The sequence below is a fragment of the Centropristis striata genome, chromosome 8, assembly GCF_030273125.1.
Source record: "Centropristis striata isolate RG_2023a ecotype Rhode Island chromosome 8, C.striata_1.0, whole genome shotgun sequence".
Lineage (NCBI taxonomy): Eukaryota > Metazoa > Chordata > Actinopteri > Perciformes > Serranidae > Centropristis > Centropristis striata.
Window position 1 is genome coordinate 33,823,741 of NC_081524.1, and position 23,165 is coordinate 33,846,905.

At 39.0% G+C, this 23,165-nt stretch overlaps 2 protein-coding genes across 4 annotated transcripts in view; both read right to left on the reverse strand.

Annotated features, from left to right (window-relative positions):
- Positions 1–7,105, reverse strand: part of LOC131975901 (ankyrin repeat and IBR domain-containing protein 1-like) — a 33,801-nt gene extending 26,696 nt beyond the window's left edge. The window contains exons 1-5 of one of the 2 annotated variants that reach the window (XM_059338716.1): positions 6,932–7,105; positions 3,688–3,972; positions 2,322–2,622; positions 1,253–1,435; positions 604–721 (exon numbers count right to left, since the gene is read on the reverse strand). In XM_059338716.1, coding sequence (XP_059194699.1) covers positions 604–721; positions 1,253–1,435; positions 2,322–2,622; positions 3,688–3,875 — 790 coding nt within the window. In that variant the 5' untranslated portion in view covers positions 3,876–3,972; positions 6,932–7,105. Of the gene's footprint in view, positions 1–603; positions 722–1,252; positions 1,436–2,321; positions 2,623–3,687; positions 4,156–6,931 lie in introns of those variants that run through there. The other variant, XM_059338717.1, reaches the window with a different exon arrangement.
- A 1,061-nt stretch (positions 7,106–8,166) lies between these two features.
- On the reverse strand, positions 8,167–13,355 carry LOC131976448 (eomesodermin-like). 2 transcript variants are annotated; one of them, XM_059339488.1, is made up of 7 exons: positions 13,171–13,355; positions 11,285–11,968; positions 11,007–11,161; positions 10,614–10,735; positions 10,041–10,199; positions 9,751–9,812; positions 8,167–9,468 (listed from the first exon to the last, which is right to left on the reverse strand). In XM_059339488.1, exons 2-7 carry the CDS (start codon positions 11,803–11,805, stop codon positions 8,685–8,687), a joined length of 1,803 nt encoding a protein of 600 aa, XP_059195471.1. In that variant the 5' UTR covers positions 11,806–11,968; positions 13,171–13,355; the 3' UTR covers positions 8,167–8,684. The 2 variants fall into 2 exon arrangements, with proteins under 2 accessions (XP_059195471.1, XP_059195470.1); XM_059339487.1 differs by having other exon boundaries at positions 10,995–11,161.
- Between the last annotated feature and the right edge of the window lie 9,810 nt (positions 13,356–23,165).

Genomic DNA, 23,165 nt, shown 5'->3' on the forward strand with positions numbered 1-23,165 from the left:
AGTACCATCATTTTACCACTATTTTCTTCACATATCTGCTGGAAAAAATAGAATTTAGAGCATGTGACAATGACTTTCTCCACTGAGAGCAATACAAGTGAAATACTTTTAGATAACAAAGGCAGCTCACATTTTGCCCCTTTCACTGCTGGGAAATCACTGGAGTGTAGCCTGTAGTTTATATGAGATGCTGCTTCTCTAATCCGAATACAATGTAGCACAAGACAAATTTACAACAAATGTTTTCCTGAGAAGTGAACAGTGAAATATAGTTTGCTTAACAAGGGAAAGTTCTTTGCGGAAACAAGGCTCACGTCTCAGTTTAAAAATAAATGTTTTGTTACGACTTTGATATTAATATTCAGTATTTTTTTGCATTTTTGCCTTTATTATTAGGTAGTGACAGTGTAGATGCACACAGGAAACATGGGAAGACAGAGAGAAAAAATACATAGGATGTTGCAGATGTATAGGATTCTGACTGTGCCAACCATTTTAAGGAGAAGCAGATACTCTGCTTCCTGTGTGTGTGTGTGTGTGTGTGTGTGTGTGTGTGTGTGTGTGTGTGTGTGTGTGTGTGTGAGACAGAGATGTTAACGGTACCATGGGCACGTAGCAGTGCCTCTGCAGTGAAGAGAGGGGCCTGCAGCATGTCAGCTGTCTCCACTATCAGCATGTCCTTCAGCCTCCGTAGATCCTGAGGCCGCAAGCCCTCATACAGCTAGAGAGGTCATGGGACAGGGGAGGACAGACGGAGACAACGACAGGAGGAGGAAAGGAGGACAATGACAAGAAGGAAGCAACAGAGGGTGTGGCCAGGGGAAGAGGAGAAAAACAATAGAATTATTAAAAGCAAAACAAATATAAACAATTGCTGACACATGACTAAGCCAGGCCCAATGAGTTAACAGAGTGATGTTGATAGGAGTCACATGCCTTATGGCAGACTCCTTTGTGACTAAGTTGAGTGAGTTTGTGTCTAACTAAAGAATCAGCAATATAAAGTAGGGGGCTGCCAAAAAAAAGACGTTCAGTTCTTATATCCCTGTGTGGATAAGGGTAGCTACGGCAGCTTTCTAAAAAAAAAATGTATCTAAAAATAACAACAACATGGACAAAAACGGTTAACTGTCATTAGATTTTCATCCGTTTGGTAGAGACTATATAGAAGTTTGGTATTGGTAATGTTGTAAGTGACACCAGTTGAGGAAAACAGACACTGAAAGCTGCCACTTGGTATGTTATTCTGTACCTCTCTTCGGTCAAGGGCTGCATACTCTGCCTCTATACCCTCCGCCTCGGGGGCAAGAGAGAAGACCATCTGCGACTCCAGGCACAGGGCCAACTCCTTGTGGTGCTGCTTCTCTGCACAGTCACATGGAGTCTCGCGGTCTTCGTTCTCAGCAAACAGGTCCGCTTCTCTCTGCACCAGGAACTGAGCAAGTGGAAACAAGAGGAACATTTAGCTTTAAATAACGGGGGCACACACAACACGGAAGGTCACTGGCTTATGAATATGTAGTTTTGAAACACCTAAACCAAGTAGATATTAGTGGAGAACCAGTAACTCTGTGGTGGTAGTACTAGTTTACAAAAGGCAGATACTGAAACAAACAGTGATAGTTTGTTTGTTGTGAATTTCATATACAGTACAGGCCAAAAGTTTGGACACACCTTCTCATTCAATGTGTTTATTTATTTTCATGACTATTGACATTGTAAATTCATCAAAACTATTAATGAACACATGTGGAATTATGTACTTAATAAAAAAGTGTGAAATGACTGAAAACATGTCTTATATTCTAGTAAGCAAAGGGTGGCTACTTTGAGGAATCTAAAATACAAGACATGTTTTCAGTTATTTCACACTTTTTTTGTTAAGTACATAATTCCATATGTGTTCATTCATAGTTTTGATGCCTTCAGTGAGAATCTACAATGTAAATAGTCATGAAAATAAAGAAAAATGCATTGAATGAGAAGGTGTGTCCAAACTTTTGGCCTGTACTGTATGTAAGAATTAATAATGGTTTACATGACATTGTGCATGACATCTTCCCAGAACTCACAAAGGAGTGATATAATGGATGTGAACACAAGGCCAAACATCAGCCACTGTTCTACAAATATCCAAAGAACAAAAGGGCAGACACTGGATAATTTGTGTTAACATCAGTGATACTCTTGGCCCTTTTATCTTCCTTCCACTCAAATTGCTCCCTGTCTCAGAGAGGCTCTTCACTTTTCATCTATGGAGCCTTTGACCTATACCTAAAATGTCACTTATTCTACATATATATTTTCCTTTAGAATCCTACCTCAACGCAAGTCGTCATGCCTGAGGCAGCAGCGTAGTGCAGGCAGGTGTTTTTCTTGTTGTCAGTGGCATTGATATCGGCGCGCTCATACTCTCCATGGTCCAGCTTTGCTCCTGTCCACGCCAGGGTGACTTGGAGACATTCAGCACGACGCTGTTTGTCTTCATATGGCCGTGAGATCCGGGGTTGCAGTGCCCCCTCTGAGGTCAGGATCTGGGGCCCCATGCAGATAAGGTGCAGAGACGTCTCATTGTGCACATTCCGTTTGTTAGGATTCCCATCTTTGCTTAGGAGAAAAGACCTAAAACAAGGAGATAGAGACAGAAACCGCCGATTTCCAACTTTAGCATTTTGACTTTGCAGGGCAAAACATTTTAGTGAACTTTTTATTTCAGCTTTGGTCCGCAAAGTAACCCATGAGAGTTTACAGATATTAGCCTAAAAAGTTTTATGATTTTTTTAAAGCCTATTTTTAGAACCATTGCATTTATTGCAGTATAGAAAATAACATGAAAAACATTTTATTTTCCACAAACCACAAAGGTTGGCGATAACAAATTATGCCTAATTAATTTTAGTTTGGTGTAACTGAACATTCTATAGCATTTTAAGTAGTGTACTTCACTCCACTTTAAATACATAATGGAATAGATGTAAGTGGAAATACAATGTGCACATCAGGTAAAATATTATTAAAATTAGTTAATTAGTTTGAGAATTTGGGTGCTTCGTGTGGAAACTAGAATCATCTGAATCACATCCATCTATCCAGTCATATATTTTGCTTCCATGTGACTTTGCTGTTCCCAGCTGACACTTCAGACCCTGAGTAGTATTTCTTTAGGTCAGGTAGGAATACAACATTGAGCAAGCATCCTATAAGTGGCGAAGCGATAGGGCCTGAGAGGAAAGATGAACACATGCAAGCTTGGTAGCTTGTGGGATGGGAAGCTCTTGGAGCCCCATCCTATTCCATCGCAGCATGTTGCATTCCTGAGAGCTGCTAACAGATGGCTATGTGGAGAGACAGATGGGGCAGAGACGTATAGAGACAAAACATGAAAAATGTTCTCTTATGATGCAGCTACACAGTAATGGATGGGAATGGCTGATCAGCAACAGAAAAAAATAAGAAAGGTGCTCAAAGAAAACTTTGTATTTGATATTTGAATTGGTGCCATGTTATAAATACAAAAAATAAATTAATGAATAAGCTGCAGCATATCAAAAATCCAAAGTACAACAATTTAGTCCCTCATTAATCAACCCTAAGATATCAATTACCCCTTCGTGGAGAGCAGAAAAAATATGCGACTCTGAATGTGTACATTATGTCTGTTTGCTTTCATCTGGACCGTATCCTGACCTGAGTAGGCGTGTCATGGCGTGCCGGGCAGCATAGTGCAGTGGAGTGTTGTGCTGGTAGGACTCTCCGTATGTAGAGTTGGGATCCAGAGCCTCTTTGAACTGCGGGTTGCTCTCATACAGTTGGCAGGCAAGCACCTCATCCCCATTGATGAGAGCCTTACGGAACTTGGTTGCTGTGTTCCCCATCTCTTCCTCTCCTGTAGGGTGAAGCTCTGACTCACACAGCAGCCGCTTTAGTCGTCTTTAACCCGTTCAAGCCCAATAGGCCAGCATACTGAGTGTCCTAAAGAAAAGAAGAAAAACAGGAGTTTAATTCCTTTATGGCTGTGTCCGAGTCCAACAAGACCTTGTTGACTGAAAAATGGTCCTAATCTCTTCCACTGTCTCTGAATCAGATGGACGAGAGTTGCATCTCCAAGGTTGCTCGGGCTGCTCTGCCACAAGCCCCTGTGTCAGCATCACCACAGCACTGTAAACCACCTCCTTGTGTATCTCTTTTTATTTTTTGTTTTGAATTACTAAACATAGTGCCAACAAAGCTCACACAGAGAGAAGGACAAGACTTCCTCTGGCATCACCAGGAGCTTCCGCCGCTCTGTGCCAAAGCTGCCCGTTCCACTGAAGCCAGGAGTCATTGTGAAGCAAGATATTCTCCACTGAAGAACAACATGCAGCGAGTCAGCATTTCGTTTCCACCAGAGCACCATATGGTCGTGACTGTTTGGGCAATGTGATGATTTTGTGTGTTTTTGGTGAGCTACAACACAAATCAACAGTACAATATATTCTAATAATTCTTTAATTCACCCTGAGTACCACCATACAAATCCTTCTGCACAATAACACCTTGGTGTAGGCAACTTATGTATACAATAGAGGGAAAAAATGCTTCCTGACAATCTTTTTTAAGCATACATACTGTCTGCCCAACTCTCCATAGGTTAACAACAATAACAAAGGAAATGGTTGGCTAATTTCTATGTTCCTTTAGCAGGATAATTGATTATTTCCCCCAGCTTATGTAAACAAGACTGTGGAACCTGACTTACTGGTCTTATCTTTACACAATATTAGCTAAAACTACATAAGATACTGTGTGTGTGTGTGTGTGTTTGTGTGTGTGTGTGTGTGTGTGTGTGTGTGTGTGTGTGTGTGTGTGTGTCACACATAGGAATGTAAAAGGAGGGAATTTCAGGATATCTTTGTAACCTTTTTCCAGGACAAAGAATTACTCAATGATATTTGGGGAATATTTAAGGATATATTCAACAAAGCTGAGAAAGCAGAGAGCTGAAGCACAAAATACACATAGCTTATTAGTTACACCTGGCTAAAACTAACAAAGCGTATTACAATAGTCCTGTAATAAACCCTACCTTCTTTGAGGTTATCTTGTCCAGTTTCTACTTTCTACCTGATTTGGACAGATGTTAATTAAATTGTATACTACTTATGGAGGATGTAGTACGTGGTGCAAATGTATCTATAACTTCGTTATACAGAGAGGTGTTTCTGTCATTTTGCCTACACTCATTGATATAAATGAGATGAATAAAACAACAGAAACAGCTGTCAGTATAACAAAGGTAGGATTTATTGTAGAACTGTATTTCAGCTAGGTGCACCTAATACACCAGAAAGTGAGTATATATCTTAGTTAAACTAAGTAGGTTTCGCAAAGTTATGAGGTTCTCGCATTACAATCAAATACAGAAGCAGGTACCCATTTAGTTTAAAATATGAAAAATATAAAAAATATTTAAAAATATTAAAAAATATATTTTTTAGGAAGGTTGTAGGAAAAATGGTGAGAGAAACCCCATATGAAAACAACCATTGTGAAATGGAGATAAGTGAAACTGAGGTTGGCTCCTCATCCCCCCTTGTAATAAGTCAATTTACATGCAGGATTAATTATTTGTTCTTTATCTAGTCAAGCTGCATTAATACACACTGTATACTTATATTAAAGTGTTAATTAATTGCCATTATCAGGATAGGACATAATCTCAAGCTTCCCTTTTAATAAGACTTGTACATTTAAATAGCATTAACACATTAACTTATACATACCACTAAAACATTAGCAAGTTCTACACGACTTTAACAATGAAGCCAGATGGTACAAAATAACTTGCCCTGCATCACTAAATCTGTGTCAGGCTTGTGCCATGTGAGGACAGACACCCTCATAACCAACACGCAGTCAGATGAAACACATTTAAACACCTGATCTTTGAACAGAGTTATATAACCTCATATATGGTCACACATACTCCTTGATAAAGTAGCACTCAAAATGTTTAACTAAAAACATATTTGACAATTGTTAATGACACTTCTCCGTGACAGCGCCGACCAACATGTATATGGGTCAGTGACAAATAAGGGTTGGCAAGATATCAAATGGTGTAACCACAAAAAAATGATAAATAATAAATACTTCATCCACCTACATTGTATTTAAGTGGACTTATACATATAATTACTTCATTCTAAAAAACATCAAATGAAAAAAATGTTTGGAGTATTTCTACATTGACACATTTTGTCAATATTGAGCAGAACATATTCTAAAAACAACCATTTTTTCTAAAGTTTTGACAAGTTATGTAAAATGCGTTACGTCCCATATGGTTGCAATGTAAACGTAGATTGTATTTTTTTCTCATTTTAGTTCACATTTATTTTCCTGTATATAATCAGATTTTTATGGGGAAAAAATGGCTGGTTACAGCAACTGACACTGGGTTAGATCACGTCATTGACCCATATATAAGCATCTAATAGCAGCAGCTAAGGATATAAAATGTAACAGTTCGTCTGCGTAGCTTGCCACTTGTCACTAAACTCCTTCATGCAGGCCTTTCCCCATGTTGTGTGGTGTTTACCATTTTCGCTAGCTCAAACCGACGGTAGTGTGTTAATGAACAGTCCGCTATAACGCTTTGTTACATTTCTGGTTAATGAAAACATTCACCAGCCAACTGACCTTAGATACTGTTAGCTGCAAACCATTCCGTTTGTTGAAAGGGCGAGTGTTAATCACAATACACAATATCCCTTTGCTAGCTGGATGTTATTCAAAAACATAAAAACATCATGACGCTAGTATCTGCGTTGGCTAACGTCAGTGCATACGCTAGCGGCTCCGCTAACAAGCTAACCTCGCTGCTAGCCAACTTAGCTAGCACAGTTGTTAAACTCACAGCAAACAATGAGTAACAAGTATTCCGACTTACACAGATGGTGCATCTCGCTGCTGTAGACCTGATGATGCGAACTCACTGTCACTCTCTAAGGCGTTAACAGATGATTTTCTTGTGAGTGAGATAATCCATAGATAATGTGTGCACAGAGCAGTGATGTTGTTCCTGTCAACTCTTCGTTGACTCTCTGCTGGCTGCTAGACGGGTTGCCAGGTTCCTGCACAAACCCTAAAACAGGCGGAGAAAGACATGGCTCGTTTTCCTCAGACTGCACGGTAATACACATACACACGGTCACAGTAACGCTACACACTTTTTTTTTTTGGACAACGTTAAACTATCCTTGACTGATGTCATGCAATGTCCAAACTAAGTGCGTGGGTTTGTTTGTTTGTTTGTTTGTTCTTTTGGAAGCCCTCTGTGGTATTCCTCTTTATCGCAAAGGTTGCGCATCAGAATTTTTCCTTATATGTGGGGCAATATAGAAATATGACGGACATAGGCCTTTACTAATGTGTGTCAATCTCAATACAGGTCCCAATAGACAGAAAATACACGCCATTCTTTAAAGTTATATGAAAAAATAAAGTGTTGGAAAAACTTTAAACTGTCCTTTTTTTGCTTTAGGGTGGTATGGTCTATCCACTGTATACAATGGAAATGTTATAAATATAATGTTAGATGCATTCAGTGTCCACCTCAACTCAACAGGCTGTTAAAGTGATTAATCTGGTAGTTTTGAATACAATAAATGTCCACTAGAGTGCGACAGAGTCCATGGAAACAAATAGTGCTTATGGATGAACATGAAGTTGTACTTGTTCATTCTTTAACAGTCCAGTCTTGATATAAATTGGATCGGTTTTGACTTTGCTTTATTTTACTTTTTGAAAAAAAAAACTGGGTCTGTTAAATTTAGGTGACTTTGCCCTCCAATACACGCCTGTGCATTGAATTTTTCTTATGTGCAATGGACCAATTCAAATGTATATAAGATTAAGATAAAATGTATCCTTTATTAATCCCATAATGGGGAAATTCAACCTCTGCATTTAATCCTTTTTTTTCAGTCCTGGGATTCAGCCGTCCGGTTACAAGCCTGATTCTTAATCTCTAGGCCACAAAACCTTAAGAGCATTTACAGACAGTCTCTAACTGGTGTATTCATATATCAAACAAATGCTTGTATTAAATGTACCCATTAGCCCATCATATGTTTTATAGAAAGAGGGACAGAGGAGTCATAACTTGAAAAAACAACTCAGATACTGGATAAAACACATATGCCTTTTATTATCAAATATCTGAACATTGCAATGAAGGTATATACAGCATATTATCATCACATTTATGAGTGCACAAATTTCATATCAACAGGCCTTCAATAAATAATCTGTAAACACATAACCTCAGAATAAAGGCAGATACAGTAATGTATGCGCAATGAAACATACAGAATACTGTGGAAATTAAACAAATGCTTTGGCACTTTCAAAACTTAAAATACAGAGTTACATAAATGGGGTGGCGAAAAAAAATAGTCAAGGAGAAAAGATGGACTTAGGACAGAATAGATGGATCAAGCCAACATCTGAGGATGCTGAGGCGTCCTTGATATTTCCTATGTCACCACAAAAAGAAAATTTTAAAAATGATCACCATATTTATCAGCACCAAGACAAATTTTAGGTTTGCACATAACAAAATAGCAAAATAATATTTCATATGCATGGTGGCAGATGAAAAACAACAGCAAATGAGACAAAATATTTTAGGCACAACCCGTTCAAGGGTTGGTGTAAAAGGAATAGTAAGCTGCCATGCCTTTGGATGAAGGTGCTTCTTTGCTATAGGAGCTACTGTTGGTGGCAGCAGAGGCCAAGTCCTCACACTTGATGTCAGAGGGTGAGTCCTCTGTGCTGGGACCACTGAGAGACAAACGCCTTCGTTTGCAGGCCGTGGAGTAAGAATCAGCAGTGTCTAAGGACAGAGCTGATGGCTGTGTCTCTGTCCAGGAGGAGATCAGGCTGCCATGCACATTCACCTCCTCTTCTATCTGTGGTTTAACTTTGTTTGAGTCCTCTGGGAAAGAGGTGGGACTGGGCCTGGGAGACCAAGGCAGGCTGGGAGCAACCTTTCTCTGGTATGCTGCTCTGGGCCCCCACCCTGCAGACATGGTGGTGAAAGGAGAGTCTGGGTAGTAGCTGAGAGCGTGGGATGTTTGCATGGAGAGAGATTTGATACCATAAGGAAGCAGAGAGCTTGAGTATTCCCCCTCATAGGGTGTCAGATCGAGCTTGTTGCTGGTGCTAGTGCTGTTGCCGCCTTGCTGCATGGAGGTGACAAACCACCTCTGTGAAGCTCCGTCTTCTGTCTGAGGTGAGAGGAGGCTGTTAGTCTGCGGCACTGCTCTCTCGCTGTTATAGAAGCGATTCTGGGGGAGGTTGTTGACAAATTGGTCCTGAAAGAGGGGTTGCATGGTGTAACGGGCCCCGGGGACAATCTGGTGTGCACGAGGAGAGTCGGTCGGAGATGGTGTGAGGCGGTCATTGTCCGGAGCTGTGTACATCCTGGAAAATACATGTAGGTTAAGTATGAACTTAAGGTCAAGCAGAGACAGTGTCTGGGGGGGAAAAAATCATGGCGTGAAAACATCTGTGAAAAAAATATTACATGACGTGCGTATAAAAAAAAAGAACAGCAGTTGCTCAATTTAAAAAACAAATTACAACACAATTAGACAGCTGATGGAACAAAACATTTAATTTGATGTGTCGCTGTGTTGGAAAAATGTGATTTACACTGACTTTATACCTGGTGAGAAATGAATGACAATGAAATAAAATACTCACGAATCATAATTATCTCTGAATCCTTTGGCAAAAGGGTTGTGATCAATTTTCAGCTGTGTAATCTGAAACAAAGCAAAATAAAGAATAGGTTCATACTGTAATGTGAATATATAGACAACAAAGGTAAAAAAAAATAATAATAATAATACAAAAACAATGTAGTTCTATGCAGATAACAACACGATGTGAATTATACTTATAAGACAGAGGTATAGGCAGTATAATAACTGTCTGTAGCTCCAAAACACATCATGCATTGAAAAGAAGCAGAGATTATTTTTCATGCTTACGTCAGTGTTCTGGTAGGCAGTCACAGCTATAAACTGGTTCTCTGGAAAGGTGAAGCTCTGAGTCTTCACGTCACTGCTAATGTCCTCCACCCCATCCTCCGTCACCTCCACGATGTGCAGCCTAGGCTGGTACTTATGCAGCGATTGCAGGACAATCATCTGCACATGAACATAATAAAATCCGTTAAACCATCCGTTGTTTTTTAAGAGTCAGAGTGAATAATTTTCTAATTTTCTAAACACGTGCAATATGCGCAAATGGTCCTTATTGGTCCTATTCCGACGCAAATTTATTTATTTCTAAAACAGGATTTAGAAAAAGTTTTCTCTTAATAAATAAAAATAAACAAAGAATAATATCACCCCCAATTGTGTCGGTGATTTGCGCAAAACTAACCACGTCTGTTACGCATTGTTTATCAGGTTAGATATATTTTACTCTATATGAGAAATACATGAAAGCATTCAATGCAACAAAAATATCTTGACATTTTAATACAATTTATTTAAATCGTCGTTGAGACTTAAATGGGTAAATTAAGGTGTATTTATTTATGTATTAGTTTTACATACCTGTGAAGTGTTGTGGTTGGTTCCTTTGTTGTTGGTAAGTTTTAGTTTGCTGAAGGAGATTTCTTGTCTCATCCAGTGGGCCCCTGTGTTTGGAGACTCTGGGTGGATGTAGACTTTGTTTCCTGAAATAACAATTAAAAAAAATAGCCTTTCATAAATCAAACTCAGGAGCCAAACCCAAAGTAGAACATTTAATAGGCTGGTAATTTAAAAAGATTTAATATTTTCACTATAAGCTATTTCATAAAGCAGACTATATTAAAAAGCCTCATTTGTATCGAATTATTTTACTCAGGCAAATATAATTTTTTTTCTTCACATTTTTTTAATTGAGGGGTCAACATCGTGCAAATTAAAATGTTAAAAAAGTAAAATATCGACCTGTCTCAGTACCTTGGCTGCTGTTGTCCGCCTTCCCACAGGTCACCCACTTGCCACCCTGAAATCTCCAGTGGTTCGGATCCGCCAGCACCACCTCCACAAACACGTTGTAGTGCGCCGTCAGGTTCAGACCAGCTATGTTAAAGCTCAGGAAAGGGAACATCCGTCTGCAAAAAAACAAAAAAACACAAACACAAAAAATAATCAAATAAATGGTTTTGGAATGGATAATAAATAATATGTTTTCAGTACAACTTTCTAATTATGTAGAGGTAGAGTTACACCCTCACCTGCCCTGCTTGGTGATGATCATCTCGGTCTGGTGCCGGTGGAACTTGAGCCACAGCGGCCGGTTGCAGAGGTACACCTGGGCCCTGATCCCGGGGCCGGCGCTGGGGAGCGTGATGTTGCCGAGAGCCGACCCTGAGCTAGTGTAGGGCGGGTAGATGCACCCGGGACTCTGCCCCAGCTGGTAAGCCGGGCTGAAGTGACTGCGGCCGGCTGCGGAGGGGGAAAACCCCGCGGGAGGCAACACGGAGCCCAGGTGGAGAGATGAGGGGTACCTGCCTGCGCTGGACGGGGTGTAAACCGTCCCACTGGGGGTATATGGGATAAAGGAGCAGGGGTTCGGTGCTTCTGGGCTCTGTTTAGACACTGTGGGGATGTAGTACCGGTCAGCACCCATTCCGTGCTCCGTGTACCTGCTGCCGGGAGTCGGATCGTCCGCATCCGCAGCCGGAGACTTGCGCCTCTCTTCCGCTGCTTCCTTCGCAGAAGAGAAGGTGCTGCTCTCCCCTTCACCGCCCAGCATGACTGATGCTCTCGTTTTGTCACAGAGGTCGACTGCTTTCTCTAATCCCGGCTGAGACTGCTCTTTTCTGGGGTCTTCTTCCCCCTCAGGAATTACTAAAACAGTTTTTATGCCAGTGTCTCCTGTGAAACTTGCTCTGTCAGCACCCACTGGAGTCTGAGATCTGGAGACAGAAACCGATTCTGGTTATAAGCAGCTCCTGCTATTCTTCTCCACTCATGATCAACATTACTTTAAAGGCCTGAAACTTGCTTGTAAGTTACATGAAACAGTGAGATGGTGGAAAGTGATCGTCTTCATATCAAAGCAGATCTTTGTGGGCGTATCAGGGTGTGGCTGAAGAGTCTATTAAAACCTGAATTATGTTGAATTTTATTGATTGAATAACCGACTTTACTGTATCTTAAAAACATGGATTTTTTTTTTTGCCAATTTCTCCCTTTTATTTTTCTCAGTGTTTTAAATAATGTAGTAAAATAAGAAATCGTGCTTTATTTTTATTTTTTATTTTTTAAAACTCAACTTTACAAGGAGAAGCTAAGGACACTATGTGATGGAGGTCAGTAGTTCAGATATAATCATGATTAATTATTAACTAATACAAATGCTTAAAATCAAATTAAGTGAAGCTTATTTTAAAAATATTGAAGGGGAATCGGATCTATTTCTTGTAAATCATCTGACTTAAGCACATATGTTTGGATGGTAGCTTTGTGGTGTAAAACTGAAGTGAAAACTCGCCCACGATTTTTCATATTGGTGGCATATTTTGAGCGAATCGAACGTAAACCTCAAATTTTTCAGTGTAAACAAATTGTGCTTTTTTTGCCTTTCCTAATTTATGTAGACATAACCCTCTTTAAAGGTTATAATGCAATTGTTTTTATAAAAACAAAATCTAATGGGAAAAATGTACAATTGTAGCCACTTTCTACGTAATAGACAGAATGTCGTTAAGCCTATATTATTATTCAGAGATAATGAATTTGCATTCATTCAGTTCTGATGCGGTTCTGTGTCCCAACGGGATGCCCGACGTGAAAAAGGGAAATAGCCAATTATTTTTCCGTTTGAAGAAACCTGTGATGTTTCTTAGATCAGACAGTCCGATGTGACAAACCACAACAAATAAAAGTTAACGGCTCTATCCAAAAAATAATAATACAAAGTAAAAAAATAAATCTGTGTAAATTAAATATTTTCACGTGGCATGAATCCCTGGGAATAATTCCAAAGACTTAATACACTTTTAGACATGAGTCATGTTTACATTTTTCATTTATTAGGCTACAATGTTAAATTAAACAAATGTTTAAAACGTAAATATATGTCATTTAAAACAAATGTATATAAATATAAACTTACCAAGCGAGTATCCCTGCTGTCTCCGTTTGAAAATCAACTTCAAGATACAAAATAATAATTTCAGCTAAATTAAATCTTAGGCAACATGAATGCGCGAAATAACGTGCGAAGCTGAGCCCATAGCAGCACAGGACATCATGTTGTGTTTGGGGCTGAGGAGGGAGTAAAAAGTAAAGCCTGAGCCATGTGGAGGAGGACTGATCACAGCACAGACACTCACTCCCGCTTTCACCGCTGCTCTCTCCGTGTGGCCATGACGCACAGATACAGCCTATTATCAGATTCTCCTCTGAGCTCCAGGGGAGGGGCGTCACAGCCAAGGTGTAGCTATAAGAGCCAGGCTGCTCCCAGATCACCATCCTCACAAAGACATCACAATATCATTCACATCAGGGTTTAAAGTGTGTCTGTGGGGGTCAGTAGTACAGAGTTTATGTTGACCTTATATTGCTTCATATAACATGGGTCCTTTACTGATGCCTAAAAAGAGTTCAACATATTAACATTCATATTCTCAAAGGTGGAGCTGATCCAGAGTCAGCCGAGAGATTATATCCAACTTTGCAAAACTTTCACAAAAATACACTCAACAATATGAAAGTTGCTGCTAATTTCAAATTTGAAAGTAACTCAGAGACTCAGCCATTGTGATACTTTACCTACAAAAACATGTTGTACAAAATGTGTCAGACTGTGAAATGAGAAATGTACCTCACGGACAATAAGATGTAAAATATGAAAATAACAAACACAATTCTTTCATTTTCATGTCAATAGATGAGCAGATGGAACCTGTCATGATTGGAACTCAGAGGTATCACTGTCTTTGTGGCCGTGGTTAAAGACTAGTACGGATATACAGATCAATAACATCCCCCAGATCAGTAGAATGGGACTGGAGAGTGAGGAGCCCCAACCAGGAGAAAGGCCAAGGCACAAAAAGAGTCTCAGCATTTCAGCATAATCAGGCTGAAGTGAGCAAAAACTATGAAAAACACATTAAGACACAAATCAGTTTTATTAAAAATATCATTATCAGGAGATCAACAAGTGATCTCTGGAGCTCATATACAAACTAATGTATGTCTTGTCTATTTTCTGTAAATAAAAATGCTTTGCCCCAATATACACACAAAAGCACTAGGAATACACAGATAATTTTGTCTCTCAGGAACCCATATCCTCCTTGATTCTTTCTACTCCTTCAGTTCAAAGGAAACCAAATCAAGACTTTAAATGATGCTGCCTTACTGTGTTAATGGGCCACTTAAAGACCAGCCTCTTCTCTCAGGACCAGACGATGCTCAGCTGCTGCTGCTGCTGCTGCTGCTGCTTTCCGTTTGGAGAACAGTTTGCATGATAAAGACAGTGAGAGGATTAATGAAGCGGGTCGCCACCTCTGAAATAAACACACTACACATCAAACAGGACAAATCAACTATTTGGGCAAACTATTTGAACAGCAAACAGTCTAAAGCTAATGCTGCTGATTGCTCTGATAAACTGATTGAGTTGTTTGATTATTTCAGGAAGTCATGAATATTGAGTAAGAATTCACATGCAGTTTCAATGGTCCCACATTATAGGTATAACCCACTGCTTGTTTCTTTGTCCTTTGCCAACTGTATGACTGACTTTTTTGTGCTGTTTCTGTATTGTATATGTAATCAACTGTTTGCTCTCAAGTTTCCATTTGTATTGGATTGAAATTCAAGTACATTGAACTCTCTATCCCTCTAACTTTCTCTTTCTATATTTAGCAAACCGCCCGTATGACACACAAACACCTATGGTCACGTGTAATGATGGTAAAACCAGTGAGTCAGAAGTGACAACGTGTGGAGTTCTATTGCAGTTTCTATATATGCCTCTGTTTGTCCCAACACTTCGAATTCACTCTCACCCCTACTCAAAAAAATGTTTTTCTTATTTTTATGTCACTTTCACTCTGCAGAGTAATGTATGTGCACTTTGAAACTGGAAGGCTTCGCATTCATCTGCATCAAGGGGGAAATCTAAATTTAAAAGGCATATACAGAAGCATGATTTTGTGTCATCACAAGTTTAGAAGCAACCGTGGTCCAATGTGTAACTTTGCAAGTGTGATGTGGAAATTTGAGGCCAGGAGGCTCAGATGACAGAGCAGTCAGTGGTTTGATCCCGGGGCATATGAGTCTACATGCTGAAGTATGTCAGTGAATGCTGACCTGTAGTGTAAAAGGACTCTGAGCAGTCGCTTTGTCTAGAAAAGCAATATACAATGTACAATACAACACTGAGGGTGTATTGTCAAATGGTAGATGTATTGTGTCTACCAGTTTAAACAATATTTGTATATACATATATTCTGGATTGGAGATCCAGATCCAGATGTAATTTATTTTTAACAAGGTAATTTAACTTTTTTTGTGGGGAAAAAACACACCAGCAGGGCTGTAGTTCTTGAGTCTGGTCTCAGTCTTGAGACCACTTTTTTGAAGTCTTACACTTGAGTTCGCTTGGACTGATTTTTCTTTGTCTTGGGCTTTGGCTATTGAAAAGTCAAGTCAAGTTGTTCCTGGTTCCTATTGGCTGATACCAGCGTGATGCATTGGATAAGTTTTGTTGTTAAAAAAAAACATTTCTCTTCTTTTCTTCTTTAACATATAGCACTCCTTTAACGATGACAGTTAGCTCTTAAAGTTATGTACTTACTTGATTCCTGTGGTCTATGTCTAGTACCTTCAGGTTGAATGCACTTATTGTAAGTCGCTTTGGACAAAAGCGTCAGCTAAATGACATGTAATGTAATGTAATGTTAGAAGACAGATCAAACCTGTTTAAAGATTGGATATTTCTGTCTATCCTTTTACTATATTATGATTGGAAAAACACTATTGACTTCTAAGGTCTTGATCAGGACTCACATTGCTCTGGACTTGGTATTAACAGCCTTTTGACTTAGTCTTGATTCAGACTTTACTGGACCAGGTCTTTGACTTGACTTGGACTTTATTAAGCTGGTTTTGACTAAAGCCCTGGATATCAGACACACAAATAATTGTATGTGTGCCTGATATGCATTTTTATATTTCTTAAAACATATGGGTGACTTTAAGAAAACATTTTTTTCAGCATTTGCCTTGTTAGAATTCCATCCAGTGATATTAAATCATTGCTTATTTACTATAGCTCTCTGTGGTGATGAAAACAAAACATTTCTAGTTTAAATCTCCTTATCTCAGCACAAAACAGACTTTAAAAAATCACCACTATACATCACATAATGCTGTTTGTTTCCCATGTGTTTATTGGGCAGCCTGTCTGTATAATGGCCTCTCTCCTCTTTCTGTCACGCTCGATGAGCAGCTTCCCCTAGCTGTGCTTGCTTTTTGACACGTCTAAAGGGCTGTTTCTGACATCTTGCCATCCTGCCGGCCACCCCTCCCGCAGTGCTCGTGCCAGGCAGGAGGAAAAAGCTGGTGACCTGGCCATCGCTGCCCTGCCCTAGGCCACTGCTGCCCCGCTGGCAGCAGAAGGTCTGTTGGTCTAAAGCCATGCCAGGAACTCTGCCCGCCGCAGCTTGTGATGTCACGACAGACACACTCTCAGACCCGAGTTCTGATTGGCTCTGAGGGTTTGCCTTTCTCACTTCCTGGGAAATGCCCTCTCAACAACTTACAGACCTAATTAATTATCACTTTAATTGAATGTGAACTCAGCTTTCTGCCCTCCTAGCTGATCAGCTGCCTTAACAGATCATGCAGGAAACCAGAAATATGTTCTCCCTCTTTGTGATGTAATTTGCATACAAAGAGGATTCTTCAAGTTCTTTGGAAAACCTTGCAGCCAATATATGAATATTTGTAATTACATTTTTTTACAACTCATTTTTTACTTCCTTTTTGCTAATTAGTTACCAGTGCATAAAGAACAAACTTTATTTGTGCAAAGTTTTCCTTGTCAGAACAAAACTTTTTCATGCACACTTAAGAAACACAAGAGTTTGACATTTGAACACCATAAAAACAACTCTAGATTGGTATGAAATATAATGTTTTTAATATGAAGCAAAGTAATGTGCATTTCAATCACATTACTTGAAAAATAACTGACATAACTAATACCACTGAGATAGTTATTCCACAAACTAAAAGTCACCATTGAGAGCTTTTGCAGCAGGGCTTCCAATGGCAGAAGGTGAAGGCCATTAGTGACCCACTTCCTTTTCTCCCCCCCTATGCTTACATTTATGGTTCGGTCCTACATCCTGTTAAGAGTAGCAGCAGGAGCGGACCATCACATTTGGTGCTCAGCGTGGGGGCGGTTGGTGAGCTGTCATGTTCCAGCTATCCCATGGAGATACACTTCTGCCTCTCCGTGAAGATTTGGTGTTTTCTCATTTGCATTTGCTAATGAGATCCTCTTTGCATGACTTTATACTAGAATGCTATCTCTCTGAATATCTCTTTGCAAATACAGGAGGTGGATGAAGTCCTATTTGTTTAACCTTTATCAACCAATTAGGCTCATTGAGATTAAGGATGTGTTTTTCAGGAGATATCTGACTAAAAGAGCAGCATCAAGTTAATTACAGTAAACTTGTAGGTATTTGTGAGTTGTCTTCACATTTTTGGATTTAAAATTTGATGTAACACAGGAACCACATTGGAATTCTGAAGTATTGACTACATGGTAAGTCACTACTGGAGCAACAACTGCCTGAGCAACTTCATAGTGATAAACCTCTCATGCTGGCGTTCAGCAAAGACGAAGGGCAGGTTTTATAGGCGATGGTTCCAAACTTGACAAGTATTTGAAATATATTCAGTCTTTTCTACAAGAGAACATACTATTTCACTGATGATCAAGTATCTGAGCTTGTCCCTGCCAGTTCACCCAGATCACAACTTCACACAAGAGATTCATCCTCGGAAAGCTTTCCTCAGCCAAGACCCATGACTCCCAAAATCACTTTTCTGAAGGGAAGTTGCAAAAGTCTTAGGCCAGTACCAATTAGGACCCATTTAGAGCACTTCCTCATTATCACCCAATCTGTACTGTTAAGGGTTCCTGCCCACCAATCTGCCAGTGTCAGAAGCCCCCACCAAAACAGGCACAATTCAATCTCAGGTCACAGTAATGAGCCTTGATAAAAACCAAACCGATCCTCAGAGCATTTAAGGCCATACTTCGTGATATGAACACACCCTTAGAAAAGCTTTTAACAACTGCAGATGTAATAATACGTTTTCTATTGACTCCTCTGCTTCAAATGCACGGGGGCTGCCAAGTGGTTCAATATACCAATTTTCAACCCGACAAGTGCCAAGTATCCTCCCTGCTGAAGTGCTGCTGAGGCAGCCATCACATACTTGATGACCTCTGACCTCCCTGTGAAAAAATGGCTACGGGCTTCAATTGAGCATCACACTGTTTTATAAAGACAATACTGTCTATAGTCAACCAACGTTTCCAACCTCTCCCATCCTTTTTACAATGAAAGACTGTATAAGAATAATGGATGACCTCACGCATTGGTTTGTGGACTCCAGTTTTTAAGCCTCCAATATGGCATTTACACCATCTTGATTTGCATGCAGAGAACAGAGCTGGAAAGACACTATGTTAGTGTTAATTAACTAGCTTGGTTAGCAAGTGGCATATGTTATCTAAAACGAAGAGATGACTGTTTAGAGTGTCTTTATGTCCAACCATGACTGAACAAGATTTTTTATACGACCAAAATGTTACAGTTAACTTAAATGGAATTACATCAAACCCAGGTGTGAAAGGGTCAAAGTTCAAGGAAGAAAATATGTAACTGTAATTTACAACATTGGCATCATTCTTTATTGAAGAAGACTTCAAATTAGCAATTGAGACTATAACATTTTTAGGAAAATGTTTACTGAGGTAATAAATCAAGGGAAAAGTAATTTTCCTACTAACTTTCATATGAATTCTTTTTGGAGCCAGTGGAGTCGTCCCCTGCTGGCCATTACAAGGAATGCAGGTTCAAGGCACTTCTGCATTGGCTACACTTTTCACGCGTGGAGTTGTTATAATCTTTATAAATAATACAGTATATGAAGACAAGTTTTAATGAAAACAAATTGTTTGTGTCTCAATCACTGCAACGTGCAAACTCTCGCATTACTCTTGGCTCTGAATATGCTTTTTCTCTCACAGATCATGTTGACCCAGCAGTAACAAAGCATCATTACAATTACCAAGCAGTAACAAAAGAACAAATACATTGTCTGTATTGTTTAGAAGAGTGTCCCTCTCTCCAGTGGGGTGGAAAGAATATTTTCTGCATTATGTCCTCTCCTGGAGCCAATAGGCAGGACCCTGAGCATGTTTTTCTCATATGGGGAATCTGCTGACTCTGGTATCACATTATGATTAACAATTTAACTATGATCCCCCTCTTTCCCATTGTTATTCCACAGATGACTGAGAGTAAGAGCGAAATGCCAGCGACGGCACGCAGGCTTCATTAGATTCATTGATTGATTTATTGTTTTCCATGGTTGTAATCACTTCCCCCAAGGTAATTTGTAAGCTCTTTATGGTTCAGAGGTATAAGCCTGAGAGTTAATTAATCGGCTTTGTTTAGAAGTTTGTAAGTAAAAATGCCCGTCTGAATTGGTAACTGCTGGAGAGGCAACAGTCCCTGTGACTTAGAATTCCTTGTTTACCACCACAAAAGATCAAAACTAAGCAGGTAAACAGACATAATTATGTCTGGATGGTTTTTGGAGCTTTTGCATTTACCTTGAATCATCTTTGCCCTGATAATTTTCTTCTTTGTAAATGCAAATTTAGGATTTTGTTATCTTTCAGAAGACACAGTCTTCAGTATCTTGATGGGGAAAAAAACAAAATAAAATAAAAAAAAACCTACAAATCTGGCATTAGAGGTTATTGTTAAATTAAAAAGAATAAAGAATATAACCATACAGACAATTTAAAGGGACTGTTCAAAATACATATTTTTTGTTTTTTGGTTCTTTGAGCACCTAAAGCCAAGTGCTATATAGTTCAATTATATTAGAGAGAAGGCAGACATCTCTACAGACAACTCACACACACAAAAGTACAATCTAGATAGATAATTAGCACTATGCAAGATTTGGGGATGAACTGTCCTTTTAAATCCAAATTAGTGTAATGAGTTAATAAAACTGGCATATAGTGAAGATTAAACTGTGAATATGTTCCAATAATTAAAACAAAATAATTTTACTCATTTACTTCAGTCTTAGACTTTAATAAGCCCACTTGATAAAAAAAAAAGAAAAAGTGTTATCACCCCAGAATTTGATGATGCTACTTTTATGCCCTCCTGCCCCAAATCTTTGCTCCTCTTTGCAGAAGCTAAAGACACACACTTATTAAGGTGATACACCCGTCCTCGTTTCCCTTCACCCACAAAACCTCTGATATTGTCTGGCCTTTGTCAGTCTTAATTGAAGTCCCGACTTGCTTTAATTGGCTTTTTGACAGTATGTGAATGGGGACTGCTGTTTATGGGTTAAGTACATCTTAATCAGAGCTTTAATCCAGTCATTAACAGAGAAACATGAGGTGTTGAGAGGAGTGGAGAGAGGTTGATAATTGAGAGGCTGCTTCCTAGCTCCCTGTGCTGTGCATGTGTGAGTAGGCTGTGTGTGTGTGTGTGTGTGTGTGTGTGTGTGTGTGTGTGTGTGTGTGTGGTTCGGTATGGTTACTTTGAGAGCGCTAGGAAGTATGTAGGAAAGAATGGAAAGATAATATGAAATAGGAAAATCTTTAAAAAAACATCACTATTCGCTCTTTGTTATACCCTCACGTGTTCCTACAGTATGATTATACTGTAGGTCTGCACTCAAAAATGGCAAAGTATTTTAAAGATGAATAACAAGCCCTCTACAGTAGTTTCAGAGCAAGCATAAAAACAATTTTCTTTATTTCAGACCATGGATTGGTATTCTTATGAAAATATACACCACTACTGATAGTAAAATAGATTGTTATTGTCTACAAAACACAACTCCTCTGTATCCACCCTATTGCTCAGCTGTCACATTCGCACTGAGTTTTTCTCACTGTATATATTAGCACCTATCCCCTGTGTGAGGCCTGTGTTCTTCCGTACCCCCACTCTTGTCTCTCTCTCTCTCTCTCTCTCTCTCTCTCTCTCTCTCTCACACACACACACACACACACACACACACACGGATGCACGGAGCGTCGAATCAACGAGTCTATATTGAATAAACATGCTGCTTTTAGATAGGGTTCGGATTTGCATCATCTTTTGCGAAGTGTATTTTTCACCATTTTTAGTGTAATTTGTTATAGACATACACACACCTACTGATCCTCTAAAAGCACTGTCAATTGCTTGCAAACCTTCAGTGCTAGTCACCTCTTCAGAGAGGATCATAGACAAATAAAACTTAGAAAAAAGCGTGTTCATATTCTGATGGTGGCAAAAAGGCTGAGCAAATTAGGCAGCTTTATTTAATATGTATGTCCTATAAGATTGATGTTGGATAGCGTACATTGTGATTTGTAATTTGCTAATGAATCCTGATTTAATTAATTTACGTTAAGCTTTTAACAATTTTAACAATCAAAGGTTAAAGACAGCCAAGAACTCAAGACAGAGTAATACAAACTGAAAAATTTGCCAGATTGTGTACATATTTACAAAAAATATTATTGACACCACTAACTCCAACAACCACATCAGTAAGGACATCCACAGTACATGTATTCAGGAACTGTACTTAAGTACAATTTTGGGGTACTTCTACCTTACCTAAGTATATCATTTAATGCAGCTTTATATTTCTACTCCACTACATTTTGCAGAAAATATTATACTTTTTACTCCATTACATTTAGCTGCCAACTTTAGTTATTTTTCAGGTTGAGATTAAACATAAAAAACATAATAAATTTAAAGTGATTAGACATTGTTTTTATATTTAACCTCACAGTACGCTAGGTAGTAAAAATGAGCCCTATTTTATTTATTTTTACAAAATGTAATGCTGCTTACATAAATGCAGCAATGCAGATACTCTAATAATATATTTAGAATATACAAAACATAAAGAGTACTTTTATATTTTGACGCTGGTATTTTGCACTTTTAGTTAACTAAAGTTTTGGATGCAGGACTTGTACTTGTAGTGGAGTAATTTCACAGTAACGTATGGTATTAGTACTTTTACTGAAGTAAGGGATCTGAATTATTTTTCCACCACTGCTAGACCTAAATGCCAGCAAAACCTATGAAGATTTAAATACCTTAGCATTACCGTCAATCACAAGCTCACCTTAAAGACCAAACGTGAGCTGCTACTCTCTAAGTGCCAAAAACACATATTCTTCCCCAGGAAGATGAGGTAGATGAGGAGATGAGGAAGCTCCAGGTCCAGCCACAAGTCAGGAATTCTTCCCAGAATCATGACTGACCTTCAGTACCACAACATGCTGAGGAAGGATAAGCACCATCAACCTGTACCCCGCCATAAGAAACGGACTGTAACAAAGTCCTCACAATAAGCTGAAGACACCACACACATCCTCGGCTTTTAGCTTTGTTTACCAGATGTATTTTATGTGCCATTTTAAATGACTCTCTGTAATTTCTGTTCTTCTCCTATTTGAACACTACACAAATAAAGGAAAATAGAGTAATCTCATTAGATAGGCTTTCTGCATGGATCTCTACTTATTAAAAAAAGAGAGTCCATAGAACATTCAATTAGAAATTTGATGAATATCAACTTGGAGCTGGATTCATCCTACAATTTTGTGAACATTACACACTGAAATTGTAACAAAGGTCATTTTTTACGGTCTGTACAACACCATGTGCACTAGGTTACTATTCCAGTGGTGAAAATGTTATTAAGTTCCCCCTAGAATGCATTTTCAATGGAGAAAACATGACCATAACCTCCAAGGTGCCCTTAAACAGAGAAAACGTAATAAAGTGCCCTCTTGATTTCCCT